Consider the following 23,545-nt stretch of genomic DNA (forward strand, 5'->3'; position numbering starts at 1 on the left):
GCTCCTGACTATAGTTCACCACTGCCCACTGAAACTTGACAAAAATGCACATTTTAAGTGTCCTCACCACACATAAATGGCAGCCACAGATGACACTGTTAGCTCTGTTGATTATGGTAAACATCACACAGCATTTCTTTCTTTCTTTCTTTCTTTCTTTCTTTCTTTCTTTCTTTCTTTCTTTCTTTCTTTTCTTTTTCTGACAGGGTCTCTCTACCTAGTCTTGGCTGTCCTGGAACTCTCTATGCACAAACTAGGCTAGCCTTGAACTTACAGAGATCCACCAGCCTCTGCCTCCCAAGTGCTAGGATTAAAGGCATCCACCTCTAAACCCAGCACACAATGTCTTTATATTAATCAAAGCATCAGGTGGGAACTTTGAATATATACCAATGCATGCAATTTTCATCAGTTAGATATTTTAAATATAGCTTCACCTACAGTTCTTGTAGTATTTTGCCAAATAAATGCAGTGGCTTTTATTCCCACTACCCTATTTTTTTCTTAAGTCAATTGTCACCTGTGCCTAAAGTTACAGTGTATTTTTGTAACTACTACAAGTCACCAGAGTATGGAATGAGCACTTAGAAACAAGATGTAAAGCACTTCCTTTGACAGATTGTACCCCCCACACCTTTGCTTCTAAATATAAAGTGGTAAAGTTACTTAAAGATTATTTATTCATATATAAAAATACATATACTTTATGAGAAAAGTGTGTGTGTCACATGCACAATAGATTCTGGTCTTATGGGAACAATTGCTATTATTTTTGTTTTGTTTTTTGTCTGCCCCCTCTTAAATTTTCAAATAAAACATGGCCAGCAGCCTTTAAGGTGAGACCAATATTTAGGAACAAACATCTGTATCAACACACCTCAAACTGTTCTTTCTTTCCTTCTTCTTTAGATTAGCCTTTCTCGACCTGTGGGTCTCAACCCCTTTGGGGGTCGCATATCAGATATCCTGCATATAAGATATTTGTATTATGATTCATAACAGTAGCAAAATTATGGTTATAAAGTAGCAACAAAATAATTTTATGGTTGGGAGCCTACAATTCCAACATGAGGAACTGTGTTAAAGGCTCACAGCGTTAGGAAGGTGGAGAACCACTGCTTTATATAAAGCTTCTTAGGGAGTGGGGAGATAGCTTGGTTGGAAAAGTGCTTGCTACACAAGCATGAAGATCTGAGCTTGGTCCCCTAGAACCCACATTTAAAAAGCCATGGCTGTAACTCAGCAATGAAAGACCAAGACAGAGAGAGAAAGAGAGAGAGAGAGAGAGAGACAGAGACAGAGACAGAGACAGAGACAGAGACAAACACAAACACAAACACAAACACAAAGACAGAGACAGGCAGATGCCTGGGGTTCCCTGAGGGTCCCTGGCTAGACAGTCTAGCCTGCTGGGCCAGTTTGAGGAAATAAGAGACCCCCATCTCAAAACTAAACCAGATCCATAAGCAATGTAAGATGGACAGCAGCTGATGACAGCTGAGTCTGTCCTATGGCCTTCATCCACATGCACACACTCATGCATCTGTAAACACACAACACAAACATACATACACATACACACACACATACATACACAAACACACATACATACATACATACATACATACATACACACATACATACATACATACACACATACATACACACACACACATACACACACACATACATACACACACACACATACATACATACACACATACACACACATACACACACACACACACCACTTTTAAAGCTGAGCATGTTCAGAGGGAGCTGCCTATCATCCTCATTATTTTGAGCATGCTTAGAGGTGTCTGTATCTTTAATCTTAAAATTTGAACTCATGCACTTAAGCTAAGGACGCCCTAAATAACCTTCGTCCCTTCCCAAATTGCCTAACAGAGACGCTCAGGAATGCACTTGCCTCTAAGGTGCTTTTCCATAGGCAGCCACATAGGCTTTCTGAATAAAAGTCCCATGCTTCAGTCAAAGACAGCACTCCTCTGGAAGTGACTCCTGTGTCCCCCATACCTGCTGCAGGAAAAAAATCTTTCTCTACCCTTTGATTTCTTGTCTGTGCTTATTTTGACCTTGTACTCATCACAATATGATCCCATTGGGTTTGGTGATGGATACTCACATTCAAAGAACACATGATACCAATCACTGACAAAACACAACTAAAACCATGCGATTATTTGGGATGAGATTTTTGACTGAGTCTCAAGGTATCTTTGGACTGCTTTGGCTGAAATTCTGAAGACACACATTTAAAAATAATCTGTGCACCTGTCCTGCTGGTGAATGAGTGGAAAACTTCATGCTGTTTCTGTCCGTGGAGAGAATGCTGTTTGGGACAGTAGCCTCTGCCTCTGTAACCTGAGACCCAACTGCAGGTGACCAGAACAGCTGGCATTCCTCCCTGAGACTTGCTGTCTGCAAGAGGCTGCTCCAAGAATACATAGTGTAAATACCAGAACACAACATGGTCAGATGAGAACACCTTAGAGTAATATTTGCTAGAGGGTTCTCTACACAGATGGGAACTTTTAAATGAAGCTCAAAACTTTTGTTACCTGCCATGACTCTACTTTTTGTTTGTTTGTTTTGCAAATTTAAAGGACAACTTACTTGTGCTTAACAAAAGATGCCACACAGGAGGTATTTGAGGCATAACAACTGTGTCACCTTGGCTGGTGAAACCTTGTTTTCTGATCCTCCATAAAATAATTTTCTTGGTGACTGCTGAAGGGAACGAAGCTCTGGGTAACTCAGGGAATACCAGGCTGCAGGCTGCTCCTCTTCATTCAGTCCCAACCCAGATTCCTCTATGGACACAAACCCAGACATTGAGAATTCTGATGGCCTGATAATAGGAAACTAGATATGCCGTCTGTCATGTTGAAGACAATGTCTGGGAAGTTTGAGTCTGAAAAGAAAATCCAGGAGAGCAGCTCATAGAGCTGGCTCCAGCTCAGTGGGGGAGTCCACCTGCCTAGGATGTGCGACTCTGCATTCTAGCTACAGCCTCACAAAAGAAAACAGGGCAGGGAGCTTGTCTGTGCATCAATCCCTAAGAAAGCAGCAGAACACGAGAAAATGAAGACTGATGGGGGCCTCAAGCTCACAACTGTTCACACATGTGGAGAGTGGACACACACATGTGTGTTCATACATGTGAGGGCCAGAGGCTGACACTAGGTGTCTTTCTCAATCAGTTTCCACCTTAAGGTTTCTCACTGAACTTCCAACTCACTGATGGTAAAGAAGAGATGGCCAGTAAGCCCCAGGGCTTCTCCTGCCTCTGCCTCTGCAGAGCTGGGATTTCATGTATGTGCCATCTCCCCCAACTTTTATGTGAGCACTGGGGAGCAAACCCAGATCCTCTTGCCTGTTTGGCAAGTCCTTGACCAGCACAGCCATCTCACTGACCCCATGGCAAAGTCCTTAGATCTTTCTGGCCTCTATGTCTTGTACTGTGAAGTGAGACCCAAGAGCTTCATGCCTCAAATACATACGTGTAGACCCCTGATCTCTGTGATACTTCGAGCAACACAGTGGAGAAGATAACAACAGCTCCACCTGGAATGCACAGAGTTTAAGGTCTGTCAGTCAAAGGAAACAAACACCAAGTCACTCAAAAGCACACAGCTATCTCGATAATACTATTGAGACGGTGTGAAACACTCATGGGAACTACGTGCCTAGACCCTTTAACAGCTGTATGTCACTGGTCTCATGCTGAATGGGAAAACTGAGGCCCAGGAAAGTCAACAGCCTCATGGATGGAGGTGGTAGCTAGAGTCCTGGGCAGCTCTGCCATTGCTACTGTCTTGCCTTCTAACTGGCCATGGACTTTGGTGTATTCTAATTTTTGTCAAGGGCCATTTCAGGGTCTCAGCATACAACGCAGTTGAGCACTGCAGCATATCAGGATATTTACTGAAGACCCTGCCTTGCCCTAGGTGAGCCTCCTGGAGCCCCTCCTAGCCAGGTGACAAGGGCACACAGCGGGCGACTCGGGCAGCAGAGTCTAGTCTGCACTCAGTCCACTCTATTCTTCCTGCTCCACTGCAAGCCAAGCCCATCAATCAAAGAGCAGCGATCAACTCCGGAGAATACGGAGCAGCAATAAATAGGTGCACTGTGCTTCCTGTGACCTTTAAACTGATTACAGTCCTGACTGCGTCCCAGTTCTGAACCAAACTGAAATGGCAGTTGTACTAAAGAAAGGCCAGGGCTGAGCCAGCCCAACAGGAGATGGGGTAATTACTGAAGCTGCATCTCTTCCTCCCTCCCTCCCCTCCACTCTCCTCCCTCTCTTCCTTCCTTCTTTATTTCTTTTGTGTGTGTGTGTGTATGTTATATGTGTTCCCATGGGTATGTACACATGTTCTCTTGCATGTGGAGGCTAGATGTAAACACTGGGTACCTCCCTCAACCACTTATTTACCATATTGAGACAGAGTCTCTCACTGACCCCGCAGTTCACCAATTAGGCTGAACTGTCCCAACAGCAAGCAGCAGACAGCCTGCTGTCCCACCTGGCAGCACTGGACTTGCCTTACCCTGTTGCTCCTAGCTTTCTACTGGGGTGCTGGGGATCCCACTCAGGTCCCATGTGCATGTGGTAGGCACTTCACTGATGGGACCAACTCTCTAGCACCTCCCCCTAACTCTCTTTTACTTTTAAACTTTAATTTACCATATATCCACAGTAGGAAAGACAGAAAAACAAATGCCAAAAAAGGGAAGGAAACCAGAAATCCTACCATGATTGATATGCTGATATTCATTCTGCTATGTTCTTTTTCCAGTACAAAAATATACACATAGATAAACAAGGGGATTTAGTAATACAAAAATACAGGCTCACAGATGCCCCACCATCTGCCATCTGCAAGCAGGGGAGGAGTGAAGGGGGCGGGTATAGGCATGTGTAGTAACATGCCCACACATGTGGTGAGGTAAATCAGACGTTTGAGAGCTTGCAAACTCATACCTGAGGCCTGAAGGCCAGGAGCCCCAAGGCAAGGGGATCCCGGTGTTCTGTGTAAATAGACAGTTAATCCAACCTTCCTCACTGTTTATCCTCTTTAGGCCCTCACCAGTGGAGAGGCCATCCGTGTGTTCAGCCCACCAGTTCACACTCACATCTAACTTCCAGAAACACCCTCCCAGCTAACGCATTCATCAGCTATCTGAGTATTCCCCAGCCCAACCAAACTGACACACAAAACTGCTCATGACAAAAAGGAAGGTGGAATTGAACCTACCGACATTCAGAAACACACAAGGAGTTGGGGAGAGTGTGTTGTCATTAACATAGTTCCCCAAATCACAGCTTGTTCTTGGACTCTCATAGCTAGAAAATAAAAGCCCTCAGATACAAGGTGACACAAAAGTTGTCCACAAGGGAGAGAAATGCCATGTGACTTACATCCTGTTAACTCCTGTTGCCAAGCAGAACACTCAGGCACACGTGTGTGCACGTACATTCACATACACACACATGTACCCACACTCACTCACACTCAGAGGCACGCACGCACACAAACACACACACATACACACACACACTCACACACGCATGCACACGCATGCACGCACGTGTGCGCACCACACACAGATGAGTTCTGCGAACCTCTGAGAGCATCCTTTGTGAGCCCAGGCGAAGGATAGGCTTTTTCCTACCCAGTGCGGGCTGTGGAGCCCGCCACTCACTCCCACCCAGCGTGGGCCGTGGAGCCCGCCACTCACTTTTCTGCTCCTGCTTGGCCCAGAAGATCTTCACCCGCTGGCGGATGTGCTTGTCCTCGCGCAGCTTCTTCTGCCACTGCCGCAGCTCCTGAATCTCAGGGTCACAGCGAACCTGGAAAAGCACAGAGCTCAGCTGGTCCCCTTTCCCCGCTCGCTCGTCCAAGCGCCCCTTTACAAGTCTGCGTGGGAAAGCCTTCTCAATCAACTGGATGTACTGTAAGCTTGTAAAATTCTTTCTTGCAGCACTGGGCCAGTGCTCTACCACTGAGCTACACCCCATCCCTGTTTCGATTTATTTTTGAGTCTCAGAAAACACTGTTCTTACCTAAATTATCTACACTCCAAACTGCTCATTTCGTACTGGAGAATAAATGATCGTGAGGACTTGCCATACTAATGCTATGTTGAGAATTTTCTAGATTTGTGCTGTCCCATAAAAAATATACCATCTAATTTAAAATTTTCTCCATCTCATTTGGAAAAAAAAGACGCAGATGAGGCTTTAGATAATATATTTTATTTGACCTAAATAATTAATTAACACCATTAATATCCATTAATTATATTCACTCATTAATATCTGAAATCTTATCATTTCAACATGTAATTAATATCAAAATTATGTATGATAGGTAGACTTGGCAGTATACATCTACAATCCCAGTACTTTGGGAGGCTGAGGCAGGGAAGATTGTGACTTCAAGACCAGAATGAGTTATAGAGCAAGACTCTCTCCCAGCTCCGTTTTATAGCCCTCAACTGAGTATTTTTTTTCCTTCTATATCTGCTATATTTACATCTACACCTACACCTACACCTACACCTACATCTACATCTACGCAAGTGCCCTATCTACTATTGAGCAGTAACCAGCAAAGCCCTGGCTCCACCCCATACCTGATTTACGAGATGTGGTGGCAGATTTCTGGAATCCTGGCACGCAGGAGGTAGAGGCAAGGAGGATCAGAAATTCAAAGTCACCTTCCAACTACACTGAGAAGTTGAGTCCAGAGTCCAGTGTGGGATCTAAGAGACCCTGTTACTCATTCTATTGAGATAGGAATGATTAGACCCATTCTAAAGATGAGAGAACTAAGCTGAAAAGAGAGCAGATAGTATTTCAGGGATGGGTGCTGTGCAGAAGTGTGCAGGAGGGATATAGTGCTGTATGACAAAGTTGACTCTTTTTCAAACATCTTTATTATTTTATTATGTCATGTAAATTACTTATTCACTTTATATCCTGATTGCTGTTCCCCCTCCAATAGTTCCTCCCTCACCTGCTCCCCTCCCTCTCCTCTAAGAGAATGGAGGTTCCCCTGGGTATCCCCCCCCCCAACCCTGGCACATCAAGTCTCTGCAGGGCTAGGTGCTTCTTCTCCCAGTGAGGTCAGACAGGACAGCTGAGTTAGGAGAAAGGATTCCACAGACAGGCAACAGCTTTAGCCCTGGCTCTAAGTTGTTCAGGACCCACATGAAGTCTGAGCTGCATGTCTGCTACATATGTTCGGGAAAGACTAGTTCCATCCAGTCAATGTATACTCTTTCTTTGGTGGTTCAGTCTCTGAGAGCCCGCAAGGGTCTAGATTAGTTGACTCTGTTGGTCTTCCTGTAGAGTTCCTATCCACTTCAGGGCCCTCAATTCTTCCCCCAACTTTTCCATAAGAGTCCCCAAGCTCCATCTAATGTTCGGCTGTGGAGTGCTGCTGGGTGGAACCTCTCAAAGGACAGCCATGCTGGGCTCCTGTGTGCAAGCATAACTACTAGGTGTTGGTACAGGAACAGGCAGGTTGATCAATGGCATTGAATCAAAGACCCTGAAACAAACTCACATACCTATGGACACTTGATTTTTGACAAAGAAGACAAAACCATACAAAAAAGATATAAAGAAAAAAGAAAGCATCTTCAACAAATGGTGCTGATCTAACTGGGTGTCTGCATGTAGAAGAATGCAAATAGATCCATATTTATCACCCTGTACAAAATTCAAGTCCAAGTGGATCAAAGTACAACCAGCATACCAAGAAGATCAAAGTACCTCAACGTACAACTAGATACACTAAATCTCATAACATAGAGAGTGGGGAACAGCCTTGAACTCATCAGTAAGAAGACAGCTTCCAGAACACCGATGGCTCAGGCTCTAAAATCAACAGTTGATAAGTGGAACCGCATGAAACTGAAAAGCTTCTTCTGTCAGGCAAAGGACACCATCAATCGGACAAAAGTGTAGCCTACAGATTGGGAAAGGGTCTTTACCAACCCTATATCTAACAGAGGGCTAATAACCAAAATTTATAAAGTACGCAGGAAGTTAGACACCAACAACCCAAACCACCCAATAAAAAATGGGGTACAGCTAAGCAGAATTCTAAAAGAGAGTAACCTTCAGTGTCAGAGAAACGCTTTAAGAAATGTTCAAAGTCCTTAGTCATCATGGAAATGCAAATCAAAAGGACCCTGAAATTTCGTCTTACACCTGTCAGAATGGCTAAGATAGAAAACTCAAATGACAGCAGATGCTGGCAAGGATGTGGTAAAACAGGAACATTCTTCCATTGCTAGTGGAGTGCAAACTTGTACAACCACTTTGGAAATAAATTTGTCAGTTTCTCTGAAAACTGGGAAGAGTTCTACCTCAATACCCAGCTATACAACCTCCTGGATGTACACCCAAAAGATGCCCCACCATGCCACAGGGGTACTTACTCAACTGTGTTCATAGCAGCTTTATTCATAATAGCCAGAAACTAGAAACAACCTAGATGTCCCTCAACTGAAGCATAGATTGAGAAAAATGTGATATATCTATACAATAGAATACTATTCAACCATTAAAAACCAAGCAGACTCTTGAGCACAGCCTTTACCCCCTTCTCCATCCCCAGACACCTTTCCATTTCCCTCTTGCTGGAGAGACTTTTTGGCAATAAGCTGACTCCAAGCCTAAGTGGTTAACTGATTTCAAGTTTATTTTGAAAGAGAAGTTAAAGTGGCTGAAGACCTACAGGTGAGGAACCACCACAATAGCCAAGGAGGTTGCCATGGGAACATTTACACAGTGCTTAGGATTAACTATTATTAAGGATGACCACTTTGTGGGTTCCTTTTCATGATCAGCTTCACTCATTAAAATGAAGGCAAAGCTTTATACTCCGGGAAGAGTTCCTTGTGTTGGGATTAGTATGTGGATCTGGGGGAGGCACACACTAGATGCCAAGGCCAGTGGTCTCCCAGATAGAGGCTACTATATTTATCTTTCCTGGGCTCCCAGGTGCCCAAGGTGCAGTCTGCTTGTTTTTCTCATCTTTTAGAACCCATAACCTTGACTTGCTGGTCCACTGGACAGAAACAGATAAGATGAGGCAGAAGCGGGGCAATTAGAAGCTGCAGGGGGACCTTGGGTGCATACAGGAAACAAGTGAAGGCAGCTCGGAAGAGATCGGGGGACAGCACAGCTGGTCCGAATGGGAGCTGCCCCTAGCCCTAGAGACAGAGCCTTCCTGTGGAAGCCATCTAGGTAGGGGTTCATCTGCTTTATCAAGCTACAATTGGATCTTGAGACTAATAAGGCTGCCCACACATCTGCCTCCCCCAGGGCACAAACAGTTCCTGAAAGGACTGGGCTGAGGCAGGTTTGGCCTTCAGATCCCTCCCTGCTTAGAGCCACTCTTTCCCATTTTCTGCTTCCACTCTCAGCGCAAGGCCCACCTGTTATCTCTTGGAAGTGTGTTGCCATTGTCTGTCTTGGGAACGTCTGTGAGTTACCAGTAGTCCTGATGGCTGTCTTTCTACTTAATTGTGGTAAAATCCACACAACATAAACAGTGCATTTTAACCATGTAAAGTACACTTCTGTGGTGCTAATATATTCAGAACATTGTGCAACCACGTCCACTCATCCAGTCCAAGAACACTCTTATCAGCTCTAAAGGAAATGCTGTAGCCATTCATCAGGACCTCCCGATTCTCGCTTCACCCCACCCTGTCCACTAATCTGCCTTTGCCTCCAGAGTTGTCTGTGGATTTCCATATTCGGGAGATTTCACATAAATGTAACCGTTTGCCCATGGGCTCTTAGTGTCTGGATCCTTTCACTCATGCAAGGCTTTATGATTTACTGCAATTCCTTGCTACTTAGCATCCCACTGTATTATCCATTTGCCTCTGCATGGACATTGGAGTTATTGCCACCTTTTACTATTGTGAATAGAGTTCTGTGAGGACCTGCCACCCCACAGTTTTGCTTAAATACCCACTTCCCTATAGTTGTTTGACTGTGACCTATATCACAAACAAAAACACCTGTTAGCCACAGGGCTCTGCAGAGAGTACAGTGTGGGCTCCTCTGTTGGGCCAGTAGCCTTTTTCTTTGACTTTCTTCTTTTTGCTGGGCACCACTGACCTTGGCAGAATGCTGTTGCTGCAGTAGCAGCCTTGTTGGTGAGGCTCTCGTTGCCAGGTGATCCTGGAGCACTAGAGAAAGCCTTTGTGAGCTGGGGAGGACAGGCACCCATTGAACTAGGCTAATCCCACTGACTATTGTCACAGTTAGGAAAGCGCTTCAGATGGCAGGAGTTGTGCCCATCAGCAAATACCAGAGCACAGCATGGTGTTAACACCCAGCAGTTTCCCTTCCCTCCAACCCCCGCCCCCCAGCTTCCCACCACTTTGTTTTTGAAGTTACCAAGGGGAGCCAGTTTGTTTTTCCAGTGTGCACAGGAATATGACCAGTTGTGGACTTGAGTTTGGTTCGCAAATAAAACAGAAGTTTCTTGATTCCAGTGTCAATTCTTATTTTTTTATTAATTAATTTTGGATTTTTCGAGACACAGGTTCTTAACAAACCCTGGCCATCCTGGAACTCAATCTGTAGACCAGGCTGGCCTCTAACTCATAAAAATCCGCCTGTCTCTGCCTCCTGAGTGCTGGGACTAAAGGCATGTACCACCATGCCTGGCCAGGCATCAGTTTTTATTTGTTGTGATTTATTCATAGTTACTTATTTTGCCTTATTAGGGATCAAACCAGGGCTTTTCATGTGCCAGGCAAGAGCTCAACCGTTGAGCATACATGCCAAGTCTGGCTGTCTTTTTTATTATTTTTTATTTATTTATTTTTATATAATGCACCTGAAACTATCTAATTCTTCCAATATGGAAGATTCTGATGAAAGGCAACTTAGAAAACCTGTATTAGTTTAGAAAGCCAGCTCTGGGCTGTGGAGCTGGCTCTGTGGGTAAAGCTCTTGCCATGCAAACATGAAGACTTGAGTTTAAATCTTCAGAACCCAGTTAAGATTTGGCATGGTAACGCCCAGCTATAGATAGGGGGCAGCTCCATCAGGGTCCTTGGAAGTTAGCATACCAAACCCTCGTGCATACAGCCACAAATGACAAAGAGTTCTGTTTCAAACAGAGAGGAAGGCGAGGGGTGGCACAGGAGTTTGTCGTCTGACCACCACATGAACACTGTGACAAGTGCATTCATTCCCTTCCTCTACCACATGGACACACGTGTCACATATATATAAACAATGGGAAGCAGAGGGGAGGGGAGAGGAAAGAAAGAAAACCGCAAACCGACATTCTGAGACTGAATCTCAGCTCTGCACAACCTTGAGTAAGTTGCTTGTGCCCTCAGAGCCTCAGTTTCCTAATCTGTAAAATGGAGTTGGCACAAAACCAACACCTAAAATGCTAACAAAACCCTGTCTACGTAAGTTATCTTTGTGTTACTCTTTCTTGAAATTAACTAGCAAAGAAAAAAAGTGGAGTCATCTGCCATGGGGAATCCTCCAATTGCCTTGGCTGCTCAAAACCAAGAGGCAGAGGAGCCAATGACTCAGAAGTGTGGTCTCCTCCCAGGAGTTTAGCAAGCACTGAGCACATACGTGATTCTGTAATTTCACAACGCTGGGCTCTGGCCAGATAGTGCAGAGGTTCTGGGGTTGGGTGGGGTGGGGGAGGAAAGCAGTGGCTGCTGGGACTGCAGTCACCTTCACAATCTCTACTGCCCAAGTGCTCTGAGCTCACTTGTTTGCCTTACTTCTTGGCAAAACAGACAATCACATAGCAACAGCTGCCCTGGCTTATTCCCTAGAGCTTCCCTAATTGCCTTGAAGGAAAGTGCTTAATCCATTATAGTTACTGGAAGGATGCTGGAGAAGTAAGGCAATGGACTGGTCCTTCGGTGACACGCACAAGTGCCAACCCTGGATTTGGCATGTGATGTCTCCCAGAAGGTTCTTGTGACGTGTTTGCCATGGCCTGACATCCTAATGATTATTTGAGTGGACTTTACATTCAAGAAAGGTCAGTTTGCACATGTAGGAGAGAGGGGTGGGTAGGCAGATGTTTGCAAAACTCCTTCCCGCTGTCTAATAAAAGTCCCAAAGCTCATAACTAGCAAGTTCCATTTTCTCTTTGTAGGAAGTTTGGAGAGGTCTTTTCAGATCTCTGGCAAAACCAAATCAGAGCAGAGCAAAGCTGGCTCCCTGTTGTAGATGTCACTAGTGTTTAGTGGTCACTGACATTCACCTACGCCATAGACTGAACCCTGCTCTGGAGCAGCAGTGTCAGCAATGGGTGCTGGCACATCTGTGAACCATCAGCTTAGCCAGTGGGTGTGAATGGCACTTTAAAACTCTAATGAGGGAGCAGGGAGATATGGCTCACTGGGTCAAGTAGCAAGAGTGTAAGGATGAGGACCTGCATGTAGACTCCCAGCCCCATGTAAAATCAGGCACAGTGACACATGGCTGCACCCAGCACTGGAAGGCAGTGGTGCTGGAGAGAGATGCCTCCCCTTGCGGAACTCCAGGCTCAGTGGGAGACTCTGTCTTAAAAAAATAAGATGGTTAGCCGGGCGTGGTGGCACACGCCTTTGATCCCAGTACTCGGGAGGCAGAGGCAGGCAGATTTCTGAGTTCAAGGCCAGCCTGGTCTACAAAGTGAGTCCCAGGACAGCCAGGACTACACAGAGAAACCCTGTCTCGAAAAACCAAAAAAAAAAAAAAAAAAAAAAATGGTTGTTTGAGTCAAGGCCTGGCACTTTTCTATAGGATAGAGAAGATTCTAGCTGATTCTTGACATGTGTGTATTGAATGTGTTTAATAACTCAACAGTATTAGGCACAATGATCTTTCATTTTAATAAAAGTTGTATGATGAAATAAGGTGTACAGCAATGGAGGAAAAGGCTCAATACTGACCTCTGGCCTCTACATGCACACATACATACACATGTACACATGCACGCACATGTACATGTATACACACACATTCATACACACACTACACATACATGTACATGCACAAAAAAATATAATGAGTAGAAAATAGCACTTATTCCTTTATTGCTAAGGTCATCTTTATCTCCATGTGTTTAAAGTGGTTGGTCACCTTTTTTTAAAAAAAAATTTTGTTTTTTCCTTTTTGCTGAAGCGAACCACTTGATTCACTGAGAACCCAGACTATGTGGGAGTGAAGTTAGAACCAGTCACTACATCCAAGGCTGGGGCCTCGTGAGGACCTGTATCTGTCCACTCTGCTGGATTTTGTTTCTTGGACTAGTTATCTATACACAACATAGGATGGATGCTGCAGGCAACCATGCTACCACTATGTCACACACATAGTGACAGAGAAGATGTGAGGATTTTTGTCACACACAGCAAAGTGAAGCACCTGGTGGCCCAGAGATGCCACCCTGCTGCTCTCTACAGGGAAGGAGGTTCCTTCCATGAGAGGTGGGAAGGACTTTGGGGATGTTAGTGACTCCCAAGGGGCACAAGCGGGGAGGAGAAGAGGCTGGGGAAGCGAAGCAGAGGCTCCCAGAGCTGGCACAGTAAAGGACGCACTCTCCGGAGGGTAGAGGATGCTTTGCTTGCTGGGTCACAGCCATGCCCCAGGGCCTCCTGCATCTCTGTTCCTTGGCACTAACTGACCATAATTGATATGCCCCAGAGTCTTGCTGAAGGCTGTCTGCTGAGTACCTGTCTGGGCACCAGTGAGGAAGGAGCATGGCTTGGGTCCTGGATACCAGAAAGGCCGCCTTTTATGGACTAGTGATTATATGGTATCACTTCTCAACTCTTTGCTTCCCTCTTTGAGTGGGTCATTTTGTATCTTCTGAACCTCTGGCATTGAGGCTATCCTTTTGTGACCCAGTCTGGAAACCATGGGACGAGCCATTCCGTGTACTTTTGTTACAGTTCTCTTGCCTGGTTTTATTTGTATTCTTCATGCTCTTACATATACCTCTTCTTTCCTGGTTTCTGAAGCATCTGGTTTCTGTTCTCCAGTTGTTTCTTTCCATTCACTTAGTTTACATTCTATTCTTTATTTTATTGGTTTGTTAGGGTTCCATTTGGGTTTTTGTTGTTGTCATTGCTATTTTGTCACAGGGTCTCACTATGCAGCCCACACTGGCCTCACACTCTATTCTCCCACCTCAGTCCGAGTCTTCCACACATGGGATTGCATGTGTGTAACATCATGCTGCTATATGCCCAGTGTGGTGGCATATGCCTGCAGTCCCAGCATTTGGGAAGCCGAGGCAGGAGAATCCTAAATGTGAAGATGCCAGCCTGAGTTACATAGTCTAATCTGAACAACAATAATAAAGCCTCCCCCACCCCCCGCTCCACTGAGACAGGGATTTAACTTACTATGTACACCAGGCTAGTCTTGAACTCACATAGACCCACCTGTCTCCTCTCTCAAGATCTGGGATTAAAGGCATGCACCACTGCATCCAGCCTTGAAAAACTGTCTTACTGGGGGTTGGAGAGATGGCTCAATTGTTAAGAGCACTGACTGCTCTTGCAGAGGTCCTGAGTTCAACTCCCAGCAACCACATGGTAGGTCACGACCATCTATAATAGAATCTGATGCCCTCTTTTGGTCTGCAGGCTCTATATACAAATAGAGCATTCATATGTATAAAATAATAAATAAAATCACTTTTAAAGTTGCTGTAGTGAAACAAATTAATTAAAAGTAAATTGTATCATAAAAGTCTCCTCCCTCATGAACCAGGACTTGCAATGGCTTTAATTCTAGTGTCCTTGCTCCTGCCTTTCCTGGCACCACCTGACATTTTGGCGTGCTGCTCTTTCTCGGGCCCTTATACCTTACAGCTCGGTCTACATGGTTTTCCTGCGCCTCCTTCCCTGTGGGTTCATTTCCCTCTGTTTAAATGCATCTCCCAGGATTTCTTTCAGGGGGGGCGTTTGGGAAAGGAGTATTTATAGCTCTTGAGTGATGGGTGAGTGGGCATGTAATTCTAGGTTCCGTGTTGGTTTTCCCCTTGATCAGCAGACACTACACTCACTGTCTAGGGCATTTACTATGGCTGATGAGAAGTCTATAATTGCTCTCTGGCTTTTTCTTTGTAGGGAATGTGCTGCAGGGCAGCTTTGAGGATTGTGTGTCCATGGCTTTGCTGTGGAACGTTTGGATGGCCGTGCCTTTATCCAGCTCACTCGGGGTTCATCTTTCAGTGCCCTTTACAAATCTGGCTTCTCCGCTATTCCTTCCACTGCCACGGTGCAATCCCTAGGACACTGACACCTGGCCATCTCATCTCGGCGTTCCTCAGCGGCTCTTCCTCCTCCTAGTCCTCAGCTTCACCCTCTCTCACAGACCTGATTCTCACTAACTTCTCCTTCAGCTGTGTCTATCTGTTGGTTAGCACACATCAGAGATGTGATCCACGGATCAGCAACCACCATCCATACCCAGCCAAGCCTGTGAAGTCAGCACACAGCAGAGGGTGGGTCCAGGAAGCCGGGCTTTAACAGACTCCCTGTTACTGCTGATGTTCACTGAAACTCAAGGGGCACTGCCTGTTTGTGTTCTGGCTTTTGTGTCAATGCATTTTTCTTTTAAATATTTTTTTCTCCCTTGTGTGTGCAGTGCTGGGGTTGGACCTCTGGCCTCAAGCAGGCCAGGCAAGCATCCCGCCAGAGTCGTCCTTGTCCATTCACGTGAGTACTTTCCTCTACGATCAGCACACTTAGTTCTTTTTCAAATCTAAATTTCCCCTGTTTTTCATACTGTCTTGTTCTTCCAGCGTGGTCTATATTTTGTCCTAGTAAATCTATATAATCACTGTAAACACACTTACTTCACAAACTCAAATTGCTATGCTTGAGGGCCCGAATGCTCTGCTTGGTGCTGGTTGCTGACTCCCTCTTCTTTGGAGGTTCAGTTTTAAAATTAGGAGTTTATGACTTTTTATGTCTTAGTTCCAGCTCCAAGCTTGTCCACATCTGAGGTCATGTCTATAACTAGCAAACTTTTTTGATTGGGATAAACAAGATAGTAAATATTGTTGCTTTTGTGGGCCATGGAGTCTCTTTCAAACCAATACCATGCTGCCATAGAACACAAAAGCAGCTGCAGACAATATGCTAAATAGGTGTGGCTATGTTCCAGTAAAATTTTATTTGGAACAGAGAGAGAGAGAGAGAGAGAGAGAGAGAGGTGGGGGAGGGGAAGGGAAAGGGGGAGGGAGAAAGGGAGAGGGAGGGGAGGGAGAGATGCACACATACACACATGAAAAAAAAAAGGAAAAAGAACTTTTGTAGCCAGGTTGAATGGGACAGGCCTATAATTCCAACGACTAAACTAAAGCAGGAGGGTCACAAGTTCAAGGCCAGTGTGGACAACTTAGTGAGATGTTGACACAAAATAAGAAGGTAAAAGGAGTCCTGGAGCTGTTGCTCAAGGGTGGAGACTTGTTTCACATGTATGTGGCCATAGGTCCAATCTCAAATGCTACGAAAAATATTTAATAAAGAATAGAACCCAAGGAATGGACAGTGGCTGGATACTGTCCTTCAGGTATGGTTTGCCAACCTCTGCCTTGACCCCTGTGTGGGCATTACAGCTCCAGCCCCCAGCTTCTCCTGCTGCCCCTTCCAGCTCTCTCACACTATTCATCTGACACTGTGTCCTTGGTGAGTCACATAAATGCCTGTCTAGAAAAACTCACTGTCTCTCAAAGTTTAAGCTCAACAAATGACACTGATGTCACGGGGGTTCTGTTGAAATAGATCCCCCCCCACACCTCCCGGAGTTCTAATGCACGCCAGTGAGGTAGAACAAGACCCGCAGGACTCCAAGTGATTCCAGGGAGCTGAAGCCTGGGCCACCCTGCTTCCCCGAGAGAGAATGATAGGAATGAGCCTACTGCTCCAAGCCCTGCGGAGGACATCTGTACCGCTTGGCTGTTTCAGTTCCTACACAAACGCCATGCTGATTACTGCAAAGTCTTCCAGTGTGAGTCAAGGGAACACTCTAGGGCTGTTAGCCCGTGGTCAGGAAAGCAGGATCTGGGTGAGTCACCAGCACCAGCTGCCTTTCCTGAGGTAGTCTCTGCAATGCCCGGATCTGAGAAGGCCTTCTCCCAGGAAGCCACACCTAGTTTTGTACGGAAGTCATCTCCCCCCCCCCCCCGCACCCCAGGGTGGGGGCAGGTCACAGCACATACATGAAAGAAATGGAATTTCCCCCACATTTCAGTGATGACAGTTCAGATGGAGTTCATCCTGCTTCTCCTGATAACTGAGAGTCCAGATTAGGAATGAATCTGATTGTGTAGGCATTTAAGGTATTTGATGAACCTCTCAGTGAGTTACAGGGTAAATTACGTCACCGTGTGCTCTGCCAAGGACCCTGTCAGCCTGCATGTTCTGAGCCCTTCCCTCCCGTCCGCACTTAGCTGACATTTGCTAACACAAGACCTGTGAGCACTCTTTTAGGAGCTATATGCACACTATTAATTCTCAGAAGAAATCTATGAGGTGGGCAGTATTTCCACCCTTTTCAAAGAGGAAATTGAGCCTCAGTCAAGCAAATAGTGCCCCAAAATTGGTATGTATTATAGCCCAGAATTTGAACCCCAGGCAACTATGAAAACCTGCTCCGGTGTTGCCATTCTATTCCTGACTGAAGCAGCAGCTTCAGGGTTGTTCTAATGTATGGTCAGGTTTGAAAGCCAGAGATTCCTCTGTCAGGGTTCTCAAAGAGAACCCCAGGCTGCCAGCACTCCTAGTGCCCAAGAACCTGTTTGAAATGCAAGTTCCCAGGACCCACTCAGCCCTCCCAACTCTGGGGGAAGGGCCCTGATGCAGGTTAAAGACAGAGAACCGGGTGCAGTGATGTGGGTGTATATAACACAAGCACTCGGGAAGCTGAGGCAGAGGGTTGTAGGTTTGAGGACAGCCTGAGCTGTCTCCAAATAAGTAAGTAAATATCAAGAGCCAGGGCTAGAGCTTGGGAGAGACCACTTGCCCCGCATGTGTGAGGCTCTGGGGACGGGGTGGGGACCACCACACTGTGCCCTTGGTGAGTCACTCGCATCCTTGTCTAGAAAAACCCACTGTCACTCAAAGTTTAACTGATGGATGCAGAGCTGGAGCTGCAGCTCAGCTGGTAGAATGCCTGATTAGCACAAATAAAGTGCTGCATTCCTGGGTTTGATCCCCAGCTCCGAATAAGCCAGGAGTGTTGCCATACTGTAATCCAAACTCAGAAGGTAGAGACAGGAAGGTCAAGAAGTTTAAACCCATCCTTGGCTACGTAGCAAGTTCAGAGGCTATCCTTGGCTAAGCTTCTAGATTTGCCTCCTCATGGTATTTCTACATTTAAGGAGGCTCTTCTTTCGACTACACCATGTTGAAAAGCCACATGGAAAAAAATGCCAACCACCAGTGCCACCTGCCAGACATGTGAAAAAGAGCAGCTTGGCCCTCCCCTCTGTACCTAGTCACCTGCTAATCTGGGCACACAGGGAGCCAGCACAGTAGCCACCCAGCTCATACACAGACTCCTGAGAAACAGTCAAGCACTATGGATTTCTTCTTTAACATTACTATTGTTTTCTTGTTGTTACAGTACAGCGTGTGCATATGCATGCGCTGCAGTGCACTGTGGAGGTCAGAGGGCAATTCTGTGCAGCTGATTCTCTCCTGGACCTTTTAGAAGGATGCTCTTACTCACTGAGTCATCTCCCTAGGCCAAGTCTACAAATTTAAACCACCAAGTATTCTCATGGGTTGCTATCACCAAAGAGACTCAACCACAGCAGTGAAAGTGACCCGTGCACTTTTTAACCTTTACAGGCAAGTGCTCCAGAGGAGTGGAGAAGGGCAGCTACTGGGGTGCCAAGCAGGATGGCAGCCATCTCACCTCTGCTCTCTGCCTGTCAAGCTTCCCAGTCAGACCCAGTACAAGACCCCACTAGTTTATCTTCCGCCGTCTCCATATAGGGCTTTTCAACTTTTTGACATCAGAAAGTGACACTGAGGTTTATAAATGTGATGGTCCTGCATTCACAGCTCTCTGGGTACACACGGCCCTCAGGCTGTATTCACAGCTCTCTGGGTACACACAGCCCTCAGGCTGTATTTACAGCTCTCTGGGTACACACGGCCCTCAGGCTGTATTCACAGCTCTCTGGGTACACACGGCCCTCAGGCTGTATTCACAGCTCTCTTGGTACACACGGCCCTTCAGCCATAAGCTAGGCATGTCTGCATGTCTGAAAGCTGAAAGGTCTTTATTGTTAGCTTGTTTGTCTTGAGAGAGGTTCTTATTCTGTAGTAGCCCAGGCTAGAGTCTATCTCCTGATACTCCTGCCTCAGACTCTTGAGAGTTGAAATTTAGGCTTAGCACTGCCACCAATAGCTAAAAAGTTAGAATAATTTTGAGATATATTCTCATGTAGCCTAGGCTGGCCTTGAACTCACTATGAAGCCAAGAGTGGACTTAAATTTATGATCCTGCAGCCTCCATCTCCCAAATGTTGGGGTTGCAGATCCATGCCACCATGTCCTTGTTTGAGGTCATTCTGGCTATTGAAGCTGGGGCATCATGCATGGGAAGCAAGCACTCTACCAACTGGGCTACACCCAGAGCCCTTGAAGAAATCCCTGATAATATTAAACAAGAGGTGTCTTCATGTTACACCCTGCCCTGTAGATGATCTGGCCAGTCCTCCTCTGATTTCTCTTGTTTATTCCCCACTTCAAACCTAGGAACTGGATTCAGTATTATTGCTAGACACAGTTCGTAGATGAGGAAAGTGAGGGTTGAGGAAGTTCATTGCCAATTCAAGGCTATGGGGCAAAGGAGATAGAATGGCATTAGGTTTATGCCAACCTACTCCACTGATGGCAACGCCAGCCCACTGCACTGATGGTATTACCAACCCACTCCACTGATGGAACACCAGCCCACTGCACTGATGGCAAGGCCAACCCACCACATTGGCTGGTATGCAAATCCTGGGTCATCTGGGATTCATCTCATACTGGAGTATGTCCTACTAGGCAAACAAGACAGAAAGGAGTTGCTTACAGCTTGCCAAGATGACAAGCTTTGGGGTACTTATACATGAAAATGTACCTGTAGTTTTATTTAAATAACTGAAGAAACTGGTGAGGGAAGGGGGAGGGAGAGCCTAGCCTGAGACCTGATCCCAGAGCAGCCCAAGGCCCCTATTTATAGTGCTGTGGCCTATTTCAGCCTGCTGAGTGGCCAGACATTGCCCCAAGAAGGAGGCCTGAATGGGGACCACGGCAACTGGGTGCCTTCTTTCTGGGGCACCAGAGTCCTGCTGGGCACAGGCAGAAGTTTCTAGCCTGATCAAAAGAATGTTTTGAAAAATAACAGGGTTTCTCAGGCAGGAAAAAAAAATCCAACAAAAAAACAAAGAACAGAAACCAAGAACTTAAGGACTACCACCAAGAAACAAACAAGCGGGAATATATTCTTATAGGGGTAAATGCACTTTCAACAGCGCTACACCCTCACAGCTAACAGGAGAGGACTGGGGTGAGAGATGGGGATGCAAAGTGGGGGGGTGGCAGGAGCACAATTGTCGGTCCTGTTTTTCAGGAGTGGAAAGGGAAACCAAATAATTAAAATAGTGACAAGGCTGGCAAGCCAAGAAGCAAACCTCTGTACCCAAGCTGTTCCTTCTGCGTTAAGAAGCAGATTTTCTTTGTGCTGGGAATGATAATGTTGTCCTCTAATCCCGATGCTTGGGGAGGCATGGAAAGGAGGTCTGCAAGTTCAAGGCCAGCTTTGACCACATACTGAGCACAGTCTCAAAAAATAAAACTACAGAGCTCGGGGGAGGGGCTCCCTAAAAGATCTATAAGCAGTCAGTGGTTACTGGGGAGGGAGAAACATTTTCTTCAGCAGTGTGGCCACTGGTAGGTAAGGTGTCTATGCTCCTGTAAGCAGCCCTTATGGAACTCACAGGATCACATGAGGGGGGTGGGGAGGGGAAAGTCTAAGGGGCAGAGGTGGGACAAGAAGAGGAATCAGGTGGGAGGGGACAAGAGTGTGATGGGTCATGAGTGGGAGCAAAATACTTTATAAACATGTATTAAAATGTCATGGAGACAGCCGTTATATACATAACAATAATTATGTAACAGAAAACCACAGAGGTCACTTTGGATTCAAGAGGTCTGGAGTGGTGCTTAAGGCTCCCTGCCTTTCGATCAGCCCCAGGTAAAGACACCACTGGCATAGACTACAAGCTGATATCAAGAACACAACATCATCACATGGCTTCTCCCTTTCTCCCACAGAAATAATAGTGGGCACTATGAAGTGGTTGCTGCTGCTGTTGCTGATGCTGCTGTTGTTCTTCTTATATGTTTTTCAAGACAGAGTTTCTTTGTGTAGCCCTGGCTGGCCTGGAACTCACTCTGTAGACCAGGGTGGCACCAAGTTCAAGAGATCTGCTTGCCTCCTGAGTGCTAGGATTAAAGGCATGTGTCACCACTGCCAAGATTCAAAGATATTTCTGTGGAACTATAAGGGTCACACATACCTTCTGTGGTCTAATATGGGAAAGGTCTCTGTAGAAATGTGGATCCTAGGAGGTGTGGGCTGGGAAGATGGCTCAAATGGTAAGAACCCCAGTTCCATTCCAAGCACTTATGCCCCCAGTGCTGGAGAGGCAGAGACAAGAGGGTCTCTGAGTTTTCAGGGCAGCCAGCCTAGCCTGTGTGGCTAGTTCCAGGTCAGTGAGAAATCATGTCTTAAAATACATGGTGGATGCTGCCTGGGAAATGACACTTGTGAAGCAGGCCTCTGCATGGATGCACACCACGACCATGTGCACAGCACATATGCAAATCCTGGAGACCAGGGATTTGGGGAGCCACTGCATCTGGAGGCTGCCACTCTCCTCAAGAAGTCAGTGAGATCATGTGACCCCCCTACCCAAATCATAAAACCCCAAGTTCCATCAGCCTATCGACAGTTGGTACTTGGGGTCTGTTCTTTGAATAATTCTTCATTATCTGGATCACGTGTCCTGGCTCACTCACATAACCTACACTGACCTTCAAATACATCTAGCACCTTCCACCTGTTTGTGCTTCAAGCTTGCTTTGGGTCTCTGCTCAAACTACAGCCTCTCAGAGTGGCCTCCTCAACCATCCTGTCACCTGCAGAAGTCACCTCCCTTGTTCTCTGGCCCTCTCATACAGCCTCTCAGAGTGGCCTCCTCAACCATCCTGTCACCTGCAGAAGTCACCTCCCTTGTTCTCTGGCCCTCTCATACAGCCTCTCAGAGTGGCCTCCTCAACCATCCTGTGACCTGCAGGAGTCACCTCCCTTGTTCTCTGGCCCTCTCATTTACTCTCTTCTGTCTTGTGGTACTTATTTGCAGCAGGGTAACTACTCAGCAGGGCTGTGATTGCCTCCTAGATGTTAGGTTTGGCCTTGAGATGAGCCTAGGCCCTGAGACCCTTGGTATCTTAGTCTTAATTACTAATGCTGCAATGGAGCACCATGCCTAGAGCGAGTCGGGGAGGAAAGGGTTTATCTGGCTTTCACTTCCACACCACTGTTGATCATCGAAGGGAGTCAGGACAAGAAGTCAAGCAGTGCTGGGAACCTGGAAGCAGGAGCTGATGCAGAGCTCATGGAGGGATGCTGCTTACCAGCTTGCTCAGTCACCTTTCTTAATAAACCCAGGGTCACCAGCCCAGGGATGTCCCCACCCACAATGGGCTGGGCCCTCCCCTATTAATCACTAATTAAGAAAATGTTCTACAGCTGATCTTAGGGAGACATTTTGCTCAATTGAGGTTCCTTCCTTTCAGATGATGCTAGCTTATATCAAGTTGACATAAAGCTAGCCAGGTCACGTGGTGCATGTTTTGTTCATCTGCTCTGAGGCTTGCAAACTCTGCTCTGAAAAGCACATGCCCCTAGCAAACTGCTGATCTCAGAAGGCTCTAGAACAAACCTGAATAGAACATAATCTCTAGAGTTTATGTGGCAGTCTAAATTCGTTGCAATCTGCCTGATTACCACGCGTGTGAGATGAAACTCACACTGTAGGCTGATGGGGCTGGGATGGTTCATTAAGTGGTATTATTTTGACAATAGTTGATACATTTTTTGGTGGGGGGAGGTCAGGGTGCTAAAGATGAAACCCATGGCATTGAGCATACTAGACATGTGCACTATCATTGAACTATACCCCAAGCATGCATCTCTACTGTATTTCGTGTGTGTGTGTGTTCATGCACATATATGTGTACTTGTATACAGAGTCAAGTAGAGAGGACAACCTCCTGGGTTCTTGTTTTGATTTTTGTTTGTTTGTTTGTTTTTGGTTTTTCAAGACAGGGTTTCTCTGTGTAGCTCTGGCTGTCCTGGAACTCACTTTGTAGACCAGGCTGGCCTTGAACTCAGAAATCTGCCTGCCTCTGCCTCCCAAGTGCTGGGATTAAA

The 23,545-nt window shown here is 46.1% G+C and overlaps 1 protein-coding gene across 1 annotated transcript in view; it reads right to left on the reverse strand.

The window, feature by feature from the left end:
* Iqck (IQ motif containing K) overlaps nucleotides 1–23,545 on the reverse strand; it is a 116,289-nt gene that overhangs the window by 24,969 nt on the left and 67,775 nt on the right. Inside the window, exon 8 of the mRNA XM_021166501.3 lies at nucleotides 5,767–5,878. Within this exon, the coding sequence (XP_021022160.1) occupies nucleotides 5,767–5,878 (112 nt within the window). The remainder of the gene's footprint in view (nucleotides 1–5,766; nucleotides 5,879–23,545) is intronic.

Source organism: Mus caroli, unplaced genomic scaffold, assembly GCF_978045245.1.
Source record: "Mus caroli unplaced genomic scaffold, Mus_caroli_1 scaffold_8, whole genome shotgun sequence".
In the NCBI taxonomy this organism is placed as follows: Eukaryota; Metazoa; Chordata; class Mammalia; order Rodentia; family Muridae; genus Mus; species Mus caroli.